This window comes from Myripristis murdjan, chromosome 10 (genome assembly GCF_902150065.1).
Source record: "Myripristis murdjan chromosome 10, fMyrMur1.1, whole genome shotgun sequence".
Classification (NCBI taxonomy): domain Eukaryota; kingdom Metazoa; phylum Chordata; class Actinopteri; order Holocentriformes; family Holocentridae; genus Myripristis; species Myripristis murdjan.
The window spans coordinates 19,795,712-19,814,326 of NC_043989.1; the positions used below are offsets into that span (position 1 = coordinate 19,795,712).

The following is an 18,615-nucleotide window of genomic DNA, read 5'->3' on the forward strand; positions in this document are numbered from 1 at the left end:
CTGGCTTTTTCTCCTTGAAACCAGAAGATGGCACCAGAGAGCCATCAGTTTGTCCCATGTTGCAACAACAATCAATCACACCAGATGCTTACACAAGATTTCATTAACTTTATTTCATCCAGTTAGTCGAAATATTACACCACCCCAACGTAAAGCAAAACAATTAAATATCTTTTTCTCATAATATCCTCTTTAAAAAAAATATTCATTTCAATTAATGTAAACTGTAAAATGACTTATTCCTCTTGAGTAGATTTGTATCGCTTTGGCTAGAGTGACACTTCAGTTGATTTGGTCGATTGAAGGCCTGTGGAACATTTCTTATTTCAGAGTTAGTTTTATGTATATTTGAGCAGGGTTATCAGGAATTACTTTGTTATATGCAGTTAGAGGTGAAGGGACACTGAAAAAAAATCCTGGTGATGGCCACCAAAAAGCCAAATCTTGTATCTGCCTTCAATTCAATCTTGTCCTATTCCCTCACTTAATAAGGATAAACATAAGAGCCGTGTGGTTAGTAAACTGAATAGATCTGACAGGAGATTTACAAATTTGCAGCATCTAAAATCTGTTATGACATTGTGCTTTCATGGATCTATAGTGTAATAATCAATAGTATTAAACAGAGCATTGCTGTGTGTAAGAATAGCAACTTCACTTGAAAATGCTACATTCAGTTACCAATAACACTAGAATAACAAGCTTCACTTCAAACGAGCTACTCTAGGGAACAGCTCCAGGTCTGTGGGATTTCTCAGAAAACACTGACAGTCTAAAATAAAATTACCTAAACAGCTATATACGTAAAGATATACCTTTTATACTTTAACATTGAACACCTTACAAAAATCACAGACTGTGATGCGCAAAAGATGCAATGTAATCATACAAATCAATGTTCACAAGCATTTAAAAAAAAAAAATAAAGATTTGTACTTAATAAACCCTACAAATTAATAGGACTAAATATTTTCATCACTGGTCAGGTCCTTAAAGTTATTTTAAAAGTTGCAAAAGCTAGACTGGCCAGTGCTGCCTGTGACTTTTGTGGCTTGTAGTTTACCCTTTTCATTATTGTCCCTGATTTTAAAGATGGCCAATGATTTAGAGTGAATCTGGCATGTCAGTATTGTCACTAAGATATGAAATCAGCCTTGAATTCAAGTTCTCATGATTAAATAGCAATGGATGCGACACTGTTGTTACACACCGATAGAACAGGTGCAAAGAGATGGCCTGTTAGTGAAATGCCATCTGGCTCTCAAGCCAATCCCACAGCACAAAACACGCCCAGAGGTTGCTCCAACTCTTCCTCTGTGTCCAAACATGCAAGAATGCTGTTACCATAAAAATAAAATTAAACATAATGACATCAGACTGGTGAGCTTCCATTATTATGCACCAGCTTTTTCAGCTCACCCGTCCTAACATATACCGATGTAACTGAAGGTTCTGAGGTTTAACGTTGCCAACATACAGTGTATCTCCCTGTTAACAAAGGAAAATATGAAAAAATACTAAAGGTTGAGGATAATTCACCCTTTTAGCTGGTAGCGTTCATGATCCTAACTGTTGTGCTCTTGGCTCAAGTCCAACTTAAAACACAAATTTGGACACATGGATCCCATCTCTTCCTTGCCTTGAACGGAATTATTACCTCAAGAGCATTATTCGGCATCATTTCCCATCACTGATAAAGTCGGTACCTATTGTGCACTTATCCATAACTTCCACAAGCTCCCAAATGTACAAAAAAAAAAAAAATGCACGATAACCTGGAAAATCTCGGAAATCCCTCCCAGTGATATAACCATCTCAGATGTGATCCTTTGTGCTATAATAATACTGCCTCTTGGGATGCTGCATAGAGGTACAGAAAACACTATTTCAGATAAAAAGGGATACCAGATACCAGAAAACAGTGTGTGGTATTAACTCAAATTAAGGCAAGAATGAGCTGTTGATATTTGGAAGGAAAAAAAGCACGTCAGAAAGAAAAGGAGATACAGGAACTAAAAAGCCAGTGTTCTGTCAAAACAAAAAAGAAAAACGACCAACAACACTATATTTTCCAACTGCCCAAGCTTCTGAACGTAGTCTTGATATGAGTAGATACACAGAGATTATTTCACTGTCTTTGTTGAAGTCCATGGTCGTGTGCCGTGACACACTTATGAGGAGTGGTTTGTTCATGCATGTTTGGCAAGCAGAATAAGCCGTATGATAAACACTGATTAGATTAAGATATCAGATAGCACCGTGGCCCACCAGTGGTTGTCACCATCATAGCATCACATTTTATAGGGAGCATCCCTGGTTATTTTCAGATCCATGATCAGTAGTCAGAAATGCCTTGAGGCTTGCTGAGCGTCGCTCATTTGGCAAAATGAACTCAATGAACATAGCTGTAAGCCATTCTTTGCTAATGGCACTGTTATGAGTAGGAGGTTGTAATCGTTGAGAGGTCCCACAACATCACAGCAGAAATTTGGCAAATGCATGAACTGCGGAGTAAATCTCTGAGAAATCGATGTTAATTTGTGATTACTGATAAACGCAGGTCAGGAATACACTGCCTGCCAGTTTTGTTCCCGGCTGAACACAACACTCGGTTGGAGAGTATGAAAATGGTTTGGCAGCAACATATGATCAACAAGTCACAAACTTAAAAAAAGGATACTGCACAGGAATAAAAGAGAACATCCACTTAAACACTCTCTTATACAGGCCACTATAACTGTGTTGATAAACATTTTCATCAAACCCGGTATGAGAATGATCTTCTCTAGCGAGTAAAATAAATCGACAATCACATTGACAAAAGCAGACATCTCGTTACAAAAAGACTGAGGGAGGGGATCCCGGGATATGAGGAGAAGCAAACTTAACTTTGGCACACTGAATGAGGAGGGCTGGCAGAGAGGCGAGGGTCGAGCCTGCAGCTACGTATGGCAGTGTTTGGATGAGGGGGCTGGACACTCATAGCCCTTTGTTGAAGTAGACCCTCTCCACTCCTGGGTGGCTCGCCCGGATTTTCTCCTGCAGCTCTGGCTCCAGACGGCTTACTGACATGGAGCTGGATCAGAGAGGGGAGACGTGCGAGAGGGAGGGATGGGACAAATGCCGAGAGCGGTGGATAAAAACACAAATGTTGCACAACAGTCCCGGCAGAAAAAAAAAAAAAGCACACTAGAGTTATGCAAACTTCTTGTTGTCGAGTGGTGAGGAGAAAAAGCATGCCCTGCTTAGTGTAAGAGACACATCATCCAGTTAATAATTCCTGGCTGTAAGGGTTATACTGTATATACAGATGAATCTTTGACTCACCTCTTTTGAGGGAACAATGCACAGCACAGCGGGGTGGCGAACACCAAGCTGAAAAATAACCACACTCCAGTGAAACATTGGCATGAAGATGAGAGCTTCCTGATCTGATGTCATCACTGCAAAACTGCATCATGCTCACATGGGTGTCTGTACAGTAGGAGTGGTGACAAATCGCCCTGCCACTAGACTACACCCACCTTCAATTAAAAGTAAGCTTCCAACATCTTGACTCAGTCTGGTAAGTTGAATAAGGGTATTTTGCTCCTCTAATGTTTTGAGATAATCCCCAAGTACTTTTTGAGTAGGACATGTACATGTGTAAGTCATGTTTTGCATAGCGGAAAATTTCTGTCACCTTCGTTTAATTCAGTGATCAGAGCAGGAACCAGCTTTAAAATTTGTCTGCACCGAGGCACATAACAGGACATGGATTCAGCTCACTTTTTTATACTCGAAAACTGAGCACTTGTAATTTGAGCCGAACAAGCGAGAAAAAAACAAAATAATAGCTGCATCATTACAATCAGTTGTTTCTGGGTCAAGGTCAGAGGAGACGAGACAGAGAGCTCAAACAACACAATGTTACTGAAAGGCAAGACACAATACATGGAGATCTTTTTTATTTTTCAGATGAAGGAAGAAAGATAAGACCTAACAACACTGATGCATCAGATATTCTAATGTTAACAATTGGCAACAAAATGCCTTCTGGTTAAGCCTGTTGTAGCCCTGTGAAAGTAAACCTCACCACACTGTTTTAAAACACATGCAACTCAAAGGATCTCCTCTTTTGAAACTTCAGCATCAAATTTGATTTTTCGAACTCCTGGAATGAGACCAAACAGCTAATTAAAGTTGGGAGAGAGGCTGTGCGGGCCAAAGGACATTATGCTGGGAGCTGACAAGTCTTATGAGCTTATCTCGTGACAGCACATCATGTGGGCATCCTGAAACGATGTATCAGTGTTTACAATAAGGCTATGTTTTCATCCGCTCAAACTAAAATTAACCTGAGGGTCATTTGAGTTTCATACACATGTCGTAAGGAATTAGACTGACATTTTTTGCAAACGGTGGCTTATCAGTAGACCATCTTTGACCACTCACCAGAATCCCACCAGGCTGACTTGAATAGGTGCACTCATCCATGGGAACCTCTGAAAAGACCAGGCAGAAAAACCAATGAGGGGCACAAAAGCAGTGGTGAATTCCAATAGTGGAGTGGCCTCATGTCCTCAGCTCTATTCATTCATTCATCTGAGGTGTAATTACTAAAAGGAACTGAGTGCAACAGACAGTGTGGCACTTTACGTTCCCACCTTTAAAAAAAAAAAAAAATGTATGTTCATTTTGAATCAGGGAGGATGAAAAAAAAATGGTTCTGGTAGTATCTGTAGAAAATGTCAGTCTCAGTCATTTGGATCTTTAGATCCAAATGGCTGAGAATGAATTCTGCAAGAATTCTGCAAGAATTTCAGAAATACGCCTACCTTCAGAAAGGCCTTCTTCTCCAAATGGTTCATTAAAAATGGGGGGATAGCTGAAAACAGAGCATCAATGTATCAGTGCACGATGCAACAATAAGTGGAGGTCGCTTTATTTTTTGCTAATTAGATTATGCTGCTTTCCTTTCAACTGAATCACCCCGCCCGCTGCCGGACAAGAGTTAAACAAAATCACAGCAGGTGCCGAGTTGGACAGATCGCACCAAATCATTCCTACCCATTCCTGGAGACGCCATGAGGATCCGTGAGACCACGACCTGAGAGATGGCCTGCTGGGCAGCTTTCGTCGACTCCCCTAACCTGTTGTCATTCTCGTCTGTTATGGGAATGCCGTGTTTCAGCTCTCTGAGGACAGACAGCGAGCCAAATGAATTCAGAAAAATGCTACTGACCTTTCATTAAGACTTTATTACAGCACTGATAATAATTTATGTTATCAGTGTGCGTATTAGAGGGGTCGTGATATACCCATACTGACAATAACCTTGATATTTTTTTAAAACCATAATATTGATATCATGTAAATAATATCCATATGATAATATCATGTAAATAATCCAGCTCCGGTTCAATCATTTCCGTTTCCGTGGTTACAGACTCTCTCTCCGCCTCCGAACAGTCAAATTCTGAGTGTAATTAATTTGCCAGAAAAAAAGAGACAAACACAAAAAAAAAATAAATAAAATAAAATAAAAAATTAAAGATGAATTTGACTGATAGCATTATCATTATTGTGATTTCAAATTTTCTATACATATTGTGATAATATTATTTTCACAAATTACTTTGGCCACAATAATCGTGTAGTGAAATTTTTGTTACCGTGACAGCTCTGGTGAGTACTGTTCATTTTTTAAGAATGAGGCCATTATAAACATCCCAAAAAACACATCCATACCTTTGTCTCATCAGTGGGATGTTGATACAGTTAGCAGCAGCTACAGCAGCAAATGGAACAAATCGTCCAATCAGGGGAGAGACGTGCTGCAGCAGGAGAAAACAGACAGAGCTGGATGAATGTGGGAGTGAAGGAGAATCTACCCATCACTTGGTTTAGCTTTATCCTCACAGCACAACATCTGTCATACCAATATAGAGCTTGATTAGGTCAGTTACAATGAAGTAAGAAACTGCCCATTAGTTTGTATGTTTCCACTTCAAATGAGGATGTGGTAACACAGATTCACTGTAGAAGCAGGCAGGTCAGCTACTCAGTGCAGACCACCGAAGCATGATGGCTCCTCTATTAGAAAGAGACTATTTACGCACGGATTTACACCAAGGTGGCTGATGTCAACACATGAATGAGATGTAGAGTGGGGTTACATGAACTGATACCTTTGTTAGTGCATTTAGTCCTAGAGCGGTCGCGACTGCGCCTGTGGTGGCAGACACATAAGCTGTGCCAAGCTGACTGCAAACAAAAAACGGCATTGGTCACACACGCTGTCGGCACCAAAACACGTTTGAGTAAAGGGTTAATGTGGGCTAGCGCCGGTGCCCGGGTATCGGTCACTTACCTAACTGTGATGGGTGCATCACCGCTCCTGTTGGTGTAATTGACTATAGCGTTGAAGGACTGATTGATCCACTGCCATAACACGACGGCTGGAGTCGTCCTGCAGACAGAAAGGGGCTCAGTTACTGTCCGGAAAAATGTCTATCAAGAGCAGAACATTGAGAATCTTGTCATGTTTTGATAGAAGCTGCTATGAAGGAAACATGTTGCTGTTTTTCATAATTTCCCATAGCCTGCATGCCTCCCTTATTTCACTATTTCCCTTGTGTTTCTTTTATGTATCATATGTGTTCTATCATGTGAAATAGATTTTTTTTTTATCTGAAAATAATCGCGCTGCTGTCTTGACCACGACTCCCTGGCAGAACAGATCTTGTATCTCTGGGACCTTCCTGGCTAAATAAAGATCTATGTTCTGCTGATTCACCAGCACTGATCTGCTGAAAGAAATAAAGACTGAAAGACTGGAAGAATAAATCACTATGAAATGCTTTTAACCGAATCAGTCACAATTCTTTAAAAAAAAAAAAAAAAGGTTATATACCTCCATACTATGAATTGCAACTTTGTTAGTCATTCTTTTTTTTAAGATTAAATAATATTTCAGTGATGTTGTTATCTGATTTTGTTTCACATCTCAGAAAGATTATATTGTTGCACTGATTTTGGTTAAAAACATTGAATCAAATAGTGTTTTACACATTCTAATGGCATAAAGTCACTCCAGGGAAGACAAATCATTCCTGAATCAAATCACCAACCAGTGATATCGTGACTTGAACTGGATGTCTGTTAGGCCAAACATTCACACCCCTTCCCCTTTCTACTGATGGAGCAAGAAAAGTTCTCACTTGTAAAATGTCATCATGCATCCAGTGATGGTCATGTTCATGGGGACCTGCGCTGACATGCGGCCGATCAGGATCATCTTCTCCCCGGTATCGGGATGGAACGCGGAGTCGAAAATATATTTGGCTCTCCATAGCTCGTCCTCCGTCAGTCCTGGGGAGACGATGCCTTTCCTGGGAGACAGTAAAGGTGACATTTAATATGTGTCTTTGAGGATTTGAAGTAACACAATATATTCTGGCTACCCTCACAGCTCTGGCCAGGCTTACCTGTAGTCACTGATGATTTTATGTGCGTTTTCTAGTTGTTCGTTGGTGAGGAGGATGTTCCTGGGGTCTGTGACAGTGAAGAAGTGTTTAGCCCGGCCTACAAATGTGCTCTGGTCCCACCGGGGCTCCTTGATGTTTATGGAGGTGGATAGCTCTGCTGCCATGTTTATCTGAGGGAAAAAGGAAAATGTAAGAACTCCGGTCGCAGTATTTGTAGAGATGATGTCCTCAGGATACAGGATTTGAGGCAGTGATGAGTATCGGAGAAAACTTGCACAAGAGAGGCCAATGTTCACATCACCGGAACTTCAACTCTGCATTACTGATGATGATTAACTATCAAGGAGGTCAGAGCTCTCTTAATAGGAAGAGGGATATGCTTTGTCATTTGGCAACTTTTTCCTTGAAAAAGCGTGAATCAGAGGGGAGAAGCTTCCTCACACTCTCCAGTTCACTGGTATTTCACAGGTTACAGTGAGGACATTTTGGTACAAACACTCATCAGGTTATTTGATGAAAAGAGGGAACATCTCCCTCTCAACTGTCAGCTTTCAGTCTGTGGATCGTTCAGGTATGCAAGAGTTATACAATCGCTCTGAATCAAAATAAAAAAAAAATGTTGCTGCTTGTGGTTTACAGGGCCCTGTTCCCACAACCTCCCTCCTACATACACTCAGGGAGTTTCAACCTTTTCACACCTCCTTCCTGTTGCAATCACATGTCAGTGGAGGAGGACTCATGAAAAAGTACTCCTCTCTCAATCGCCACGCTGCTGATTCAGCTTAATGTTGCAATGGTGACGGATGACCTGACACACAAGGGTCCTGAAGCGCTAAATTGCACAGCCCCATTATGGACGCACGGTGGCCTCCACACTGTGGCTGAAAAGCAGCTCTTCAAAAAGTGGTGAGGCCTCATGCATGTTGTGAATAACAGGATAAATGATTCATGAGGTGAACCGGTACAAACGGCGATGGGGTACAGCAACCGGGGCACAACAGTCCTCTGCAACATTTTGATTCAGTTATCACCACTGTTGAATATTTCATGACAAACTTATTGTGTACAGATTGTTGCCCACAGTCTGCAACAAGACAAAGATGGGGCGAAGTGAATGGAAAGCCCCTACACTGTCAAAAAACATCAGCTATGCATATGTGCATGCATGCTTCTTTTTTCCAGTGAACACAGAAAGTGCAGGGGCCATGCAACCCAGTCTGATCTGGTTTTTAACCATTTGCTCCGTGTTCCCGAGGAACAACTGGGAAAACAAGGCACACAGAAGAGTCTTATTGAGGGAAAAACAAATAATATTTTTTACTGGATGCAAATGTCTGCATGATGATGAAACTCCCCCAGAAATTGCACCAAAGATGGCTGCTGGATTGACAATAAAACAGTGAAGTCCCCTCCACAACTGGAGGCTGTGGATTGCAGCAGGCGGTGCTGTCTCTTTAAATTGAATTAAAGTCCATGGGGTTCTCACGAGATGGTAACAAAGCACCCCCCTCACTCCCTCTCTCTCCCTCAGCTCTGCCAGTAAATGCACTAAATCACAGGCCTATTTAAGTATGTGCTGGACTTTTTAAACTGGCCGCATGGCAGTAACTGCAGTCAAACCCCGATAAGCAGCTCAATTACAGGGCTACATCATGACTGGTGCTGGTATTAGACGGCTGAACTTTGGACAGCGACGGCCTTTGATCTATAAACCCTCAGCTGCTCTGCCCTGCTCCCAGCCAGTCAAAGACGACCTGCGTGGCTACACATTAACCTGCAATTCATTACTCAAAATAACCAAGAATATCATATAGAGGATTTTAAATATTATACTTTGTTCAGCATCTATTTTGAATTCACAAGTTAGACAAGAAAAAATGCGTTTTTTTCCTCCACATGGTCGATGGATAACAGGCTGTGTGACAGGATAGCGTTAATTGTTCAACCCGACGTAGACCAGTCAAATCTGGACCAAATGCTGCAAGTGAAGATGTTTCCGCATCAGGTCTAAGGACACGGCGCTGGCACACACTCGCACTTTAAAAAAAAAAAAAAAAATGAAAGCAATTTGTTATCGTGTTCCAACAGCCCTATTAGCCACGGCATCTGTCCAACCCGTTTGTCCAGCTGTGCGCCCCAAATTCAACTAGTATCCGCCTGCCACATCCACACATCCAGCTGGGCTCCTCCACCTCGTCTGGCTGCGGCTCAGACGAGCTGCACGCCAGCCTCTCTCTCTCTGTGTCTGCGTTTCCTCTGCGTTATGTCTATGTAAATGTGAAATATGATGTTACTTACTGCACTGTGAGCTCCAGCAGTCCGCAAGAGGTGTCCCTGAAAGGCTCAAGCAAGCTAATTTTACATGCAGCAGCGTCAGCACACTGTCAGTGAGCAAGCAGCCGCACGGTGGAGGGAATCCGTCCTCCAAAATAAAAGCCCTGCCCGACGGCGGCGCTGCACATGGAAACCCACGGGCGACACAGCAAATGGTAACGCACCTAGAGGGTTTAATCGTTTTTATAGGGTTAGTAAGAAAAGACATCTGAGATATACACTGAAATGCCGATGATGTTTCATTTCGATTTCAGCTGCTTCTTGAATGCGGCTTTTATTTTCTGCGGTGAACCGTGCATCACATCCGTTTCTGCCTCCAGTTTCTTGAACTTTACTCACAGACAGTAAATTATTAATAATTGATAACAAAAGTTTGACGGCTTTTCACTTTTTCCCCATCCGCCCGTGATTGCTATATAAAGCAGAGTGTTATTGTTTCGATACCACGGGTGTTTTGTGAATGAAACGGGGGTCCGTGTGAGGTGGGAAGGCGGAAACAGAGCCGGGGTTCCCCACCTGCCAACATGACCCTCCACATGACCTGCTGCAAACCAATAAAGCCCATTTCTGCTGTGTCTTCCACAATATCCAGCGTTATTACCCGTATATCCATGTGTAATATCGCTAAATAATGAAATTGTTTATTAAAGTGAACATGCGGAGTGTTATCGATTAGCGGATCTCTTAATCAGATGTTTCTGGATGTCTGGCTCCATCTAATGGTGATTGGTGATAGACTTCTGAAAAGCTGCGGGGGAAATGCATGAAAAAAAAATGCATAATAAATAAAAGTACATCAATGACGTTAATGACGAAGCAAGTTTAATCTTTATTTGATATAGCCGGGGCCGCAAAACATTTATTGTGTTTTTCTTTCTTTCTTTTTTTTTTTACAACTGATCTGTACCAGTATTGCCTACTGAAAGTAAATACATTAACTCCCATAATAGCAGAGCAAAAAAGAGGGCTACTTACACTAGAATAGGATATAAAAAGAATGTAGTTTGTCAGTGCCATGTGATAAAAATCAAATACAAAAGTGCAAAGAGAACAATTTATTTCCGACATCTAACCCTATGATCTCACTTCACAAAATAAATTGTTGCGCTTCAGTAACCAAAAAAAAAAAAAAAAAAAAAATTCACATTATATTTACTGCAACCTTTGATTTGAGGCCATGCCAAGTGAAAGATGCAGCTTTATATACTGTATATGGCAACACACTCCGGTCATCATTAACATCCTAACACAAAAGTTACTTACATTTAGGCATTATTCTCAGCATTAGTTCATTCATTGCGTATATATTTTTCCTGACAAAACCAGCAGGTATTGTGACTGTATTGTTCATGACAATCATTTCTAGCAATAAAAACATCATGCACAGAGAGGAAAAACAGTTTGAAAGGATGGTGGTGGTCTTAGCTAAATGTGACATTTTCCATTTCATTGTGATTATGGCACACATTTTTGGTCCGTGGGGTAATGAATGCTTCATTTCTCAAACCTCTGTGTAGCCTGTTGCCATTCTCCCGGACTCCCTCCAGTTGACTGTTAACTTTTCAAGCATTGGGGTCTTTACAGGAAGTAGTCAGGAGTACGTCGGGTCACATGGGGCTCTCCTCTGCGCGGAGCAGGGTCGAACTGTAGGCTAAAACACAAACAGCAGCAGTCAAAATCAGCTCACATTTTGAGTTTTCTGATGAATACTCTTTATGACTTGCCAAACTCCCACACCAAAAATACATACACATGCACCTGTATCAATATTAGACTTTACTTACAAGGAGTATTTCAATGTGTCGTCAAGCTCCATGATTGCCGCCTGGTTTCCACAACGGTAACAATAGTTTGGTGCACTGAAGATTGTGACTACGTTACGGTCGTGGCACCAATTATAACCCTGCATCAAGAGGCAAAACGCAGTATTTAAAAAAAAAAAAAAAATCTACACACTGAACTGCACTGCAGACACTGAAGAGAGTCAATACCATCTTAAAATTCCTAACACGATAATGTGACAACAGCATGTGTGCACCTCTAGGGAAGAACATTAGGGCTGCTATCCTGGGGTGAACAAAGTTAGAGTACCTCCATCACCAGCTGGTGGGCTCTTGAGACCAGAGTTAGGCCATTTGCATGGTTGAAGGTCTCGGAGATGTCCTGCCCGAAAGTGTAACCTGCACCACGGGGGGAGATGCCCCACCCACCACGATCATCTGGGTCTGACCACAACAAGTCACACATTGGACCCTAAAACATGAAAGAAATGGAAATGTTAGTGAATTCTATTGTGCCAAACAATGCCTTAATATACTCCGTATGAAGAGGAACAACACTGGTGTGCAGTAGTACTACAGCCTTCAGAGCAGAATCTGTTCAACTGGTATGTTGAACAGAGCATGACGTGATGCAAAAAGTGTGCAGCATGGTTGGATATCCTTGCAGATACATACAAATCAGAGCATTTAAACTGCAAATTCATCTTTGAACATCCATATGCTTCGTCAGGAGATTACAGAAATCAGCTGATGGTATGGGCATTCCGACAGGTTCCAACTCATGTTGAATTAAAATTAACTTCATATAGACTGTACCTCATGAGGAACCTCCTGCAAGCGATCCAGCGCTCTGATGTGTTCCAGTGTGTCTATTGAAGGAGACAATCCTCCATGGAGGCAGAAAATCTGGAATAAGAGCAGAGATGAGAAACTGTGCCTTCTTTTTCTGATTTTAAAAACCCCGAGTCACATATTCCTGGCACAAATCCATGCACCGTCTCACCTGGTTATCTACCAGCGCAGTGAGGGGCAGATAATCAAACAGGTCTGTGAAGTACTTCCAAACATTGGCATTCCCATATTTCCTCAAGCACTCGTCGTAGAAGCCGTACACCTGCGTGATCTGCCTGCTCTCGTGGTTCCCTCTAAGAATTGTGATTCTTTCACGGTACCTTACCTGAAAACGACATTCATATCAGAAAACAAATGCAAGGATCGTAAACAATTGGCACTACCCCGTTCCAAGAGACAGCAAGCCCTCATCTATAGCTGACATCTTTATATAATATACAATAGACATGGTACGTTTTTGATTGTTACCTTAAGAGATACCAGAAGTGTGACTGTTTCCACAGAATAGTAGCCCCTGTCTACATAGTCTCCCATGAAGAGGTAGTTGGTATCTGGAGACTTGCCCCCAATCTTGAACAGCTCCATTAGGTCGTGAAATTGACCGTGGACATCTCCACACACTGTCACTGGACATCTCACCTCCTGCACGTTGGACTCCTTTGTCAAGATCTCCTTAGCCTGAGGAATGCATTACAAAGCACAAGGTTAGGCTGATTAACAGGTAAGAAAAGGCAGGACCTTGTACGTGAGCGCAGTGTGGGACTGTAAACCATTTTGAAGCCAAAATTTGAGCTGTGGTAGTGGCACTGCACTCAAAGTGGCGCACACAGTGAAGAGGTACAAGGAGTGGGCGTAGCTAGGGAAAACAGTTGCTGGCTCCCTCCTCCATCTTCTTGGCTTCTTCCCTAGCCTCTACAACAGCACTGCATGCAGCTGGGAGCCGGTGGTGAGCTCCTAGCAGAGCCACAGGAGCACCGGCCTCCTGGCTTCACCGTTACCCAGTCAATCCCTCCATCAGACGCATCACCCAGGGGGTCCAGTGGTTTGTTAGCGACGGATGCAGCTAATGACACTAACTAATATTTAGCTAGCCGACGTTAGCTACCCTCACGTACCTTTTCGCAGAGGACTTTGACTTGATTTTCTGAGAGCTGCTTGCATTCGTTGAGTTGCTCAATCCATCCGTCCAGCTCCTTGGTGAATGACTTGTCGTCCATGCCTGGTTTGGCGTCAGCTAGCGAGCCTGCTAGCTTTAATCCCCGACGATAACCACTTGCTACGTTTTATGGCCGAGGTGCGCTACGTGCTAACAGGCTCTATGGTCATTCGCAGCCTGTGTGTGTGTGAGAGAGATAGTGTGTGTGTACGTGTGTGTGTGTGCGCTCCGCTCTGGAAAATGAATGCGTCAAAACTGCCTGGACAGATTGCGTCCCTGCAATTTCGCCCCAACCAAAGTATCCAGCTTACATGATACACAAAAAGAGCCGCTTCTCAACGTTTACCGGCCACGTAAATACAGAAGGCTCGGTATTATCACAAACACGAAAACTAGCTTAGAAAATTTTGCAGACCCAACCCTGCTGTTTCTCGTCCGAGCAACAAACTGTTGACGTCACCACATCTCTGGTCGGGCCCCTCTGCTGGGATTGTTGGTCTGTGCTGCCCCCTGCTGGAGACACGAGGCAACACGCGGACCTGCGCTCACACGTTCAGCCGGGGGGTGGGGGAAGGGCGTGCGCACTGGTCAGGACAGAAAAACACAAGAACCAACATAGACCAAACTACACAGGGCACAGTTCACACAAAGGCAGCATAATACACACCGGGGACATCCTGTTGAGGACTGCACCAAATCATATAACACTGAAATAAAATTTAAATGCAGGCACCACTAAATCAGTAATCTAGTTTTTTATTGTTTTAGTAATCTAAAACAGTAATAGAGGTGTTCATTGAGCTCATAGTTAGTGGTGTTGTTGTTGTACTGGACTGCAGTTTATTGAGAGGTGTTTCTACTATTCTGTCCCCGCTCATGTATGTAAATAAGGAGGACAAAAAATTAAAAGGTAGAATTCATGACAGAGCTGTTTCAATGAACTGCATTAGATTGTACAGGCAGACCTAATGAAGTGGACACGGAGTGTATCTATATGTGTCTATACATCTATATCTATATCTAAATACACGATTAACGCCATTTTTCTAATTTAATGGGGGCAAGCGGGTAAACATGAAATTAACATGATGATGATGTGTTCAGTGTCCTGGACACATTTTTTTGTAAGCATCTTTGGGGTTAGTTTGAACTCAGGCTTTTTTAAGCTGTATGAAGCATATAAGAAATATCAGCATTTTTACACACATTAGTTTAATTGTTTTAGATCTCAATTATAACATGCCATTTTTAATCTTCAAAAAACTTCCCTCTGCTTTAGGGTCTTAATACAGCATGACCTGTAGTAGTAGTGAGAACCGGTCCAGTCCAGTTCTCAGGACATTTGGGAGGGAAAAACATGATTCCCACAAGACCTCTGATGTATTAAGGGGATATGTTTTATTTGAAGGACTATTTAGGCGATCAGCAAGACATAGGAGGTGTCTGACACATAAACCTGGAGGTTTAAATTACTGGGGCCAAACTGATTTGAAGGATAAACGTAAGACATGGTGTGTGTACTTGAGGACTTCACTGGCCTGGGCACTGCTAATATCAGCCTCACAACTCAATATTATTTGAATAATGACGCGGTGGGCGATTTTTGCATACGGCGCATTGACTGCAACCACCTGCAGGAAAAAAAAAGTCATACAGGTAAACTACATTACCCAGGAGTCGATGCGCTGGTCTGGGACGCACATGCGCACTACGTTCTACCCTAGACAGCTGTAGGAGAAAATGGCAGCACTCATGCTAGGACAGCAGGTAAGACATTCAATGATTTTGGTGTTTTGAGCTTTTAAAACCTGTCACACTTGAAAAATTATATTGCAAAAACATGGCATATTTATTTATTTCCTTTTTGAGACCAGAAGGCTCCGATAAATGTCTAGCAAATGTTCACGAGGCAATGCGGTTGAATGACTGCTAACGTGTTAGCTAACCAGCTAGCTGCCACAGTGGTTGCACACTCAGGACATGTTTAGTCCGATTTAAGTTCTGGCCTCCGTGTGTTGAATTGAAATATTAAATTTTCTCCCCAGGCCCGCCAGTTCAGCACGTCTGTGATCAGACCTGTAGCCAAACTGGTAAAAGTAAGTACCCGCTAGTTTTATTTCCCCACACAGATCAAATAATAATCACCTGTGCTCGTCTGGAAGTCACAGGTTGCGAGTCCAGTTCAATTCACCTGTCTGCTTGCTTCCTACGTGTTTCTCTTCCTGCAGCCTCCCATCCAGGTGTATGGAGTGGAGGGCCGCTATGCCACCGCTCTGTTCTCAGCAGCCAGCAAGCAGAACAAGCTGGACCAGGTGGAGCAGGAGCTGGGCAAAGTGGCTGTAAGTCCAGAGACAGGCCACCCACACAAATTTGTAATGTCTTAGCAAAGTGGGCATTGGCTCAAACTTGCAAGTCAATGTATGATGTAACTATTTCATGCACTGATGCAAACACCAGTGTCTTGTTAGTAGATGATAAGTGGAGGGTCGGAACCACAAATGGGCTGCATATCCGATGAATCACAGCATTAGATTGTTGTAATTGAGTAGTAACATTTGTTTTATAAATTCAGTTACTCTCAGGTTGACTGACCTTGATTTGCCCCCTCAGGGCCTGATCAAAGACCCCAAACTGTCCAGCATTGTAATGAACCCCCATGTGAAGCGCAGCCTCAAACAGAAGACGTTCACCGATGCTCTGACGAAGGCTAAGGTCTCCCCCATCACCATCAACCTCATCAGTGAGTCGTCATTGATCAGGGCGAAGTGGCCTCATTGCTGGTAGCTTTACATCACTGCTTATAGACAGGTGTTCAAACAGGCTCTGGTATGGGTATTAAGCGACACTAATATTTAGAGAACTGATGATTAGAAATGAAGAAAAATCTTAGGTTTTTTTTCTTTATAAATGTGTGGTATAATGTTGAAAACAGTTTTTTATAGAGGATACTAGAGTTCAAGGTAACACTCCTTATTCTGTCACCCGTTTTTACTAATCCTCGCCTAAATGGCTACTATTTTAACAAGGAGCCTTTTATATATATATTTTTTTTACCCTAACTCTATATAAATCTTCTTACACTTTGTCTACCCACAGATGCGGCATTTGAGAGTATCATATTTATAACACATGAAGACCGTCAAGTGCAAAATTTCCTGAAAATCTAAATTTAACACGAGTTGCCTTTACAGTTAGAGTTATACAGCACATGCATTGTTTATGTTGTAGCTTCAGTCTAGCTGTTTTTATCAAAGCTGTATGCTGGAGATCTTGATTCTTTAATAGCTTCCCAAGACCTCATCAGGGTAGATTAAAAAAATACATTATTGTTATACAACCAGGTAACTTTTTAGATGTTTTGTGGAGTCTTACAGTTTGTGGAGATAATGTTTTCCATGAAGGTCAGCACAAAGATGAGAAGATTGACAGTCAACAGCTGCAGTCATATAATGAAACCAAAAACATGTTTAGATATCATTTTAGTCCTATGGATTACTCTGCAAAAGCTATTGTTTTAACTCAGCTCAATGATGCAAGTGCATAGTTTTCTCTGTCCAGTGCTGTAAATATTTGTAAAACTAAAATTGCAAAAAAATGTAGAAATTTATATTGTTGCTACCCAAACGTTTGAAAAGAAGTAATTCCATTAACCACCAAAACTATAAAAGGGGCACATTTTATTTTCTATTTTTTATTATTGATTATTTTTTCTCGTCATTGTTGATACTGATCTTTGCACAGATACAATTTCTGCACTTGAAACATGTTTTGTAATAGTAGAAGCTGTTCAGGTAGAATCACAATGGAACAGTTTTCTTTGCTTATTTGTGACCCTGGAAGTGACAATGGGCCATAGTACTCATTGTCACCACTCAAGCATTTTTTATATTTTTTTTCCAGAAAAATATGTTACAGTTTTCATTTTGCTCCTCTGGTGTCTCAAGGAGGTGTGCAGTAACCTCCTGAACATTACAGTTGCACATATCTTTGCGACACCTCCAGCAAAAAAGAAACAAAACAAAAACAATCTACTGTTGTTCTGCAGATGTTTTGGCTGACAATGGCCGTCTGACTCTAACTGGTGACGTCATCTCTGCCTTTGGCAAGATGATGAGCGCCCACCGTGGAGAGGTCATCTGCTCCGTCACTACTGCCCAGGTAGGAGACAGATGGCCACCGACATGTGATGCATGTGCATATGCTCTCTGGCATAAATACACTCCTGCACCCTGACACTACAAAACTGGTCGCATATTCAACAGCCGCAATATATATTAATTTTTGCCATGTAATTCATTTTGTGCTTTTTATACTCACCTTTTTTTTTTTTTTTTGTATCTATTTCAGCCTTTGGATGAAGCTAATCTTGCTGACCTGAAAGTTGCCCTCAAGGGTTTCCTTCAGAAGGGAGAAACTATCAAGCTGGAAACTAAGGTAGAGAGCTAGACCTGAACTCTGAAATATGCCTGAAGACTCGTTTGTAGAGACTGGAAAAACAATCTGCCCAGTCAATGAATTAGCAGTAAATTAATTACTTGTAAGTGACTTGTGGTTTCAAGTGTTCTTCTGTCTCAACAGTCTGATCCTTCCATCCTGGGCGGCATGATTGTCAGCATTGGGGACAAGTACGTGGACATGTCCACAAAAACCAAGATTCAGAAGCTGACCAAGCTGATCAGGGAAACCTAAGTCCTGTGGACTTGAGCCTGGAGCGGATGGGATTGGACCATGGAGGAAAAGCAGAAAAAATGTACATTGCTAACTGTTCTAGCACTGCAGTTGCTGTAAAGCCAGTGTCTATTGTCAAGTTCATATTAATGTAATAAAAACTCACAAAAATGGAGACTGCCACTTTGTTGTCATTTAGACCTCAAGTTATGCATTTTTCATATCTGAAGATAACTGGTGATGGAGATCAAGTTTTATGTCTCAACTGGATATAGTTACCCTCCTACTGTGCATGCAGTAAAGTAATTTTCTTGAAGTCAGTTGGTCAAAAAGTCTTCCAGTCTCTGAGTATAAT

The 18,615-nt window shown here is 41.9% G+C and overlaps 3 protein-coding genes across 4 annotated transcripts; 1 reads left to right on the plus strand and 2 right to left on the minus strand.

Annotated features, from left to right (window-relative positions):
- Positions 1–99: 99 nt before the first annotated feature.
- On the minus strand, positions 100–9,850 carry sfxn1 (sideroflexin 1). Its single transcript, XM_030061760.1, has 11 exons — positions 9,768–9,850; positions 7,470–7,639; positions 7,203–7,373; positions 6,353–6,451; positions 6,171–6,246; positions 5,731–5,816; positions 5,050–5,177; positions 4,818–4,867; positions 4,435–4,484; positions 3,328–3,375; positions 100–3,076 (listed from the first exon to the last, which is right to left on the minus strand). Exons 2-11 carry the CDS (start codon positions 7,631–7,633, stop codon positions 2,980–2,982), a joined length of 969 nt encoding a protein of 322 aa, XP_029917620.1. The 5' UTR covers positions 7,634–7,639; positions 9,768–9,850; the 3' UTR covers positions 100–2,979.
- LOC115366359 (serine/threonine-protein phosphatase 2A catalytic subunit alpha isoform) lies at positions 4,022–14,083 on the minus strand. 2 transcript variants are annotated; one of them, XM_030061762.1, is made up of 7 exons: positions 13,552–14,083; positions 12,905–13,114; positions 12,588–12,761; positions 12,401–12,490; positions 11,895–12,056; positions 11,550–11,706; positions 4,022–4,032 (listed from the first exon to the last, which is right to left on the minus strand). In XM_030061762.1, the coding sequence occupies exons 1-6, from the start codon at positions 13,651–13,653 to the stop codon at positions 11,584–11,586; spliced, it is 861 nt and encodes a 286-aa protein (XP_029917622.1). In that variant the 5' UTR covers positions 13,654–14,083; the 3' UTR covers positions 4,022–4,032; positions 11,550–11,583. The 2 variants fall into 2 exon arrangements, with proteins under 2 accessions (XP_029917622.1, XP_029917621.1); XM_030061761.1 differs by lacking the exon at positions 4,022–4,032 and adding an exon at positions 10,613–11,454 and having other exon boundaries at positions 11,588–11,706; positions 13,552–14,081.
- Positions 14,084–15,247: 1,164 nt separating this feature from the next.
- LOC115366092 (ATP synthase subunit O, mitochondrial-like) lies at positions 15,248–18,435 on the plus strand. Its single transcript, XM_030061329.1, has 7 exons — positions 15,248–15,359; positions 15,638–15,688; positions 15,821–15,931; positions 16,203–16,332; positions 17,638–17,750; positions 17,940–18,026; positions 18,171–18,435. The coding sequence occupies exons 1-7, from the start codon at positions 15,333–15,335 to the stop codon at positions 18,279–18,281; spliced, it is 630 nt and encodes a 209-aa protein (XP_029917189.1). The 5' UTR covers positions 15,248–15,332; the 3' UTR covers positions 18,282–18,435.
- Positions 18,436–18,615: the final 180 nt, after the last annotated feature.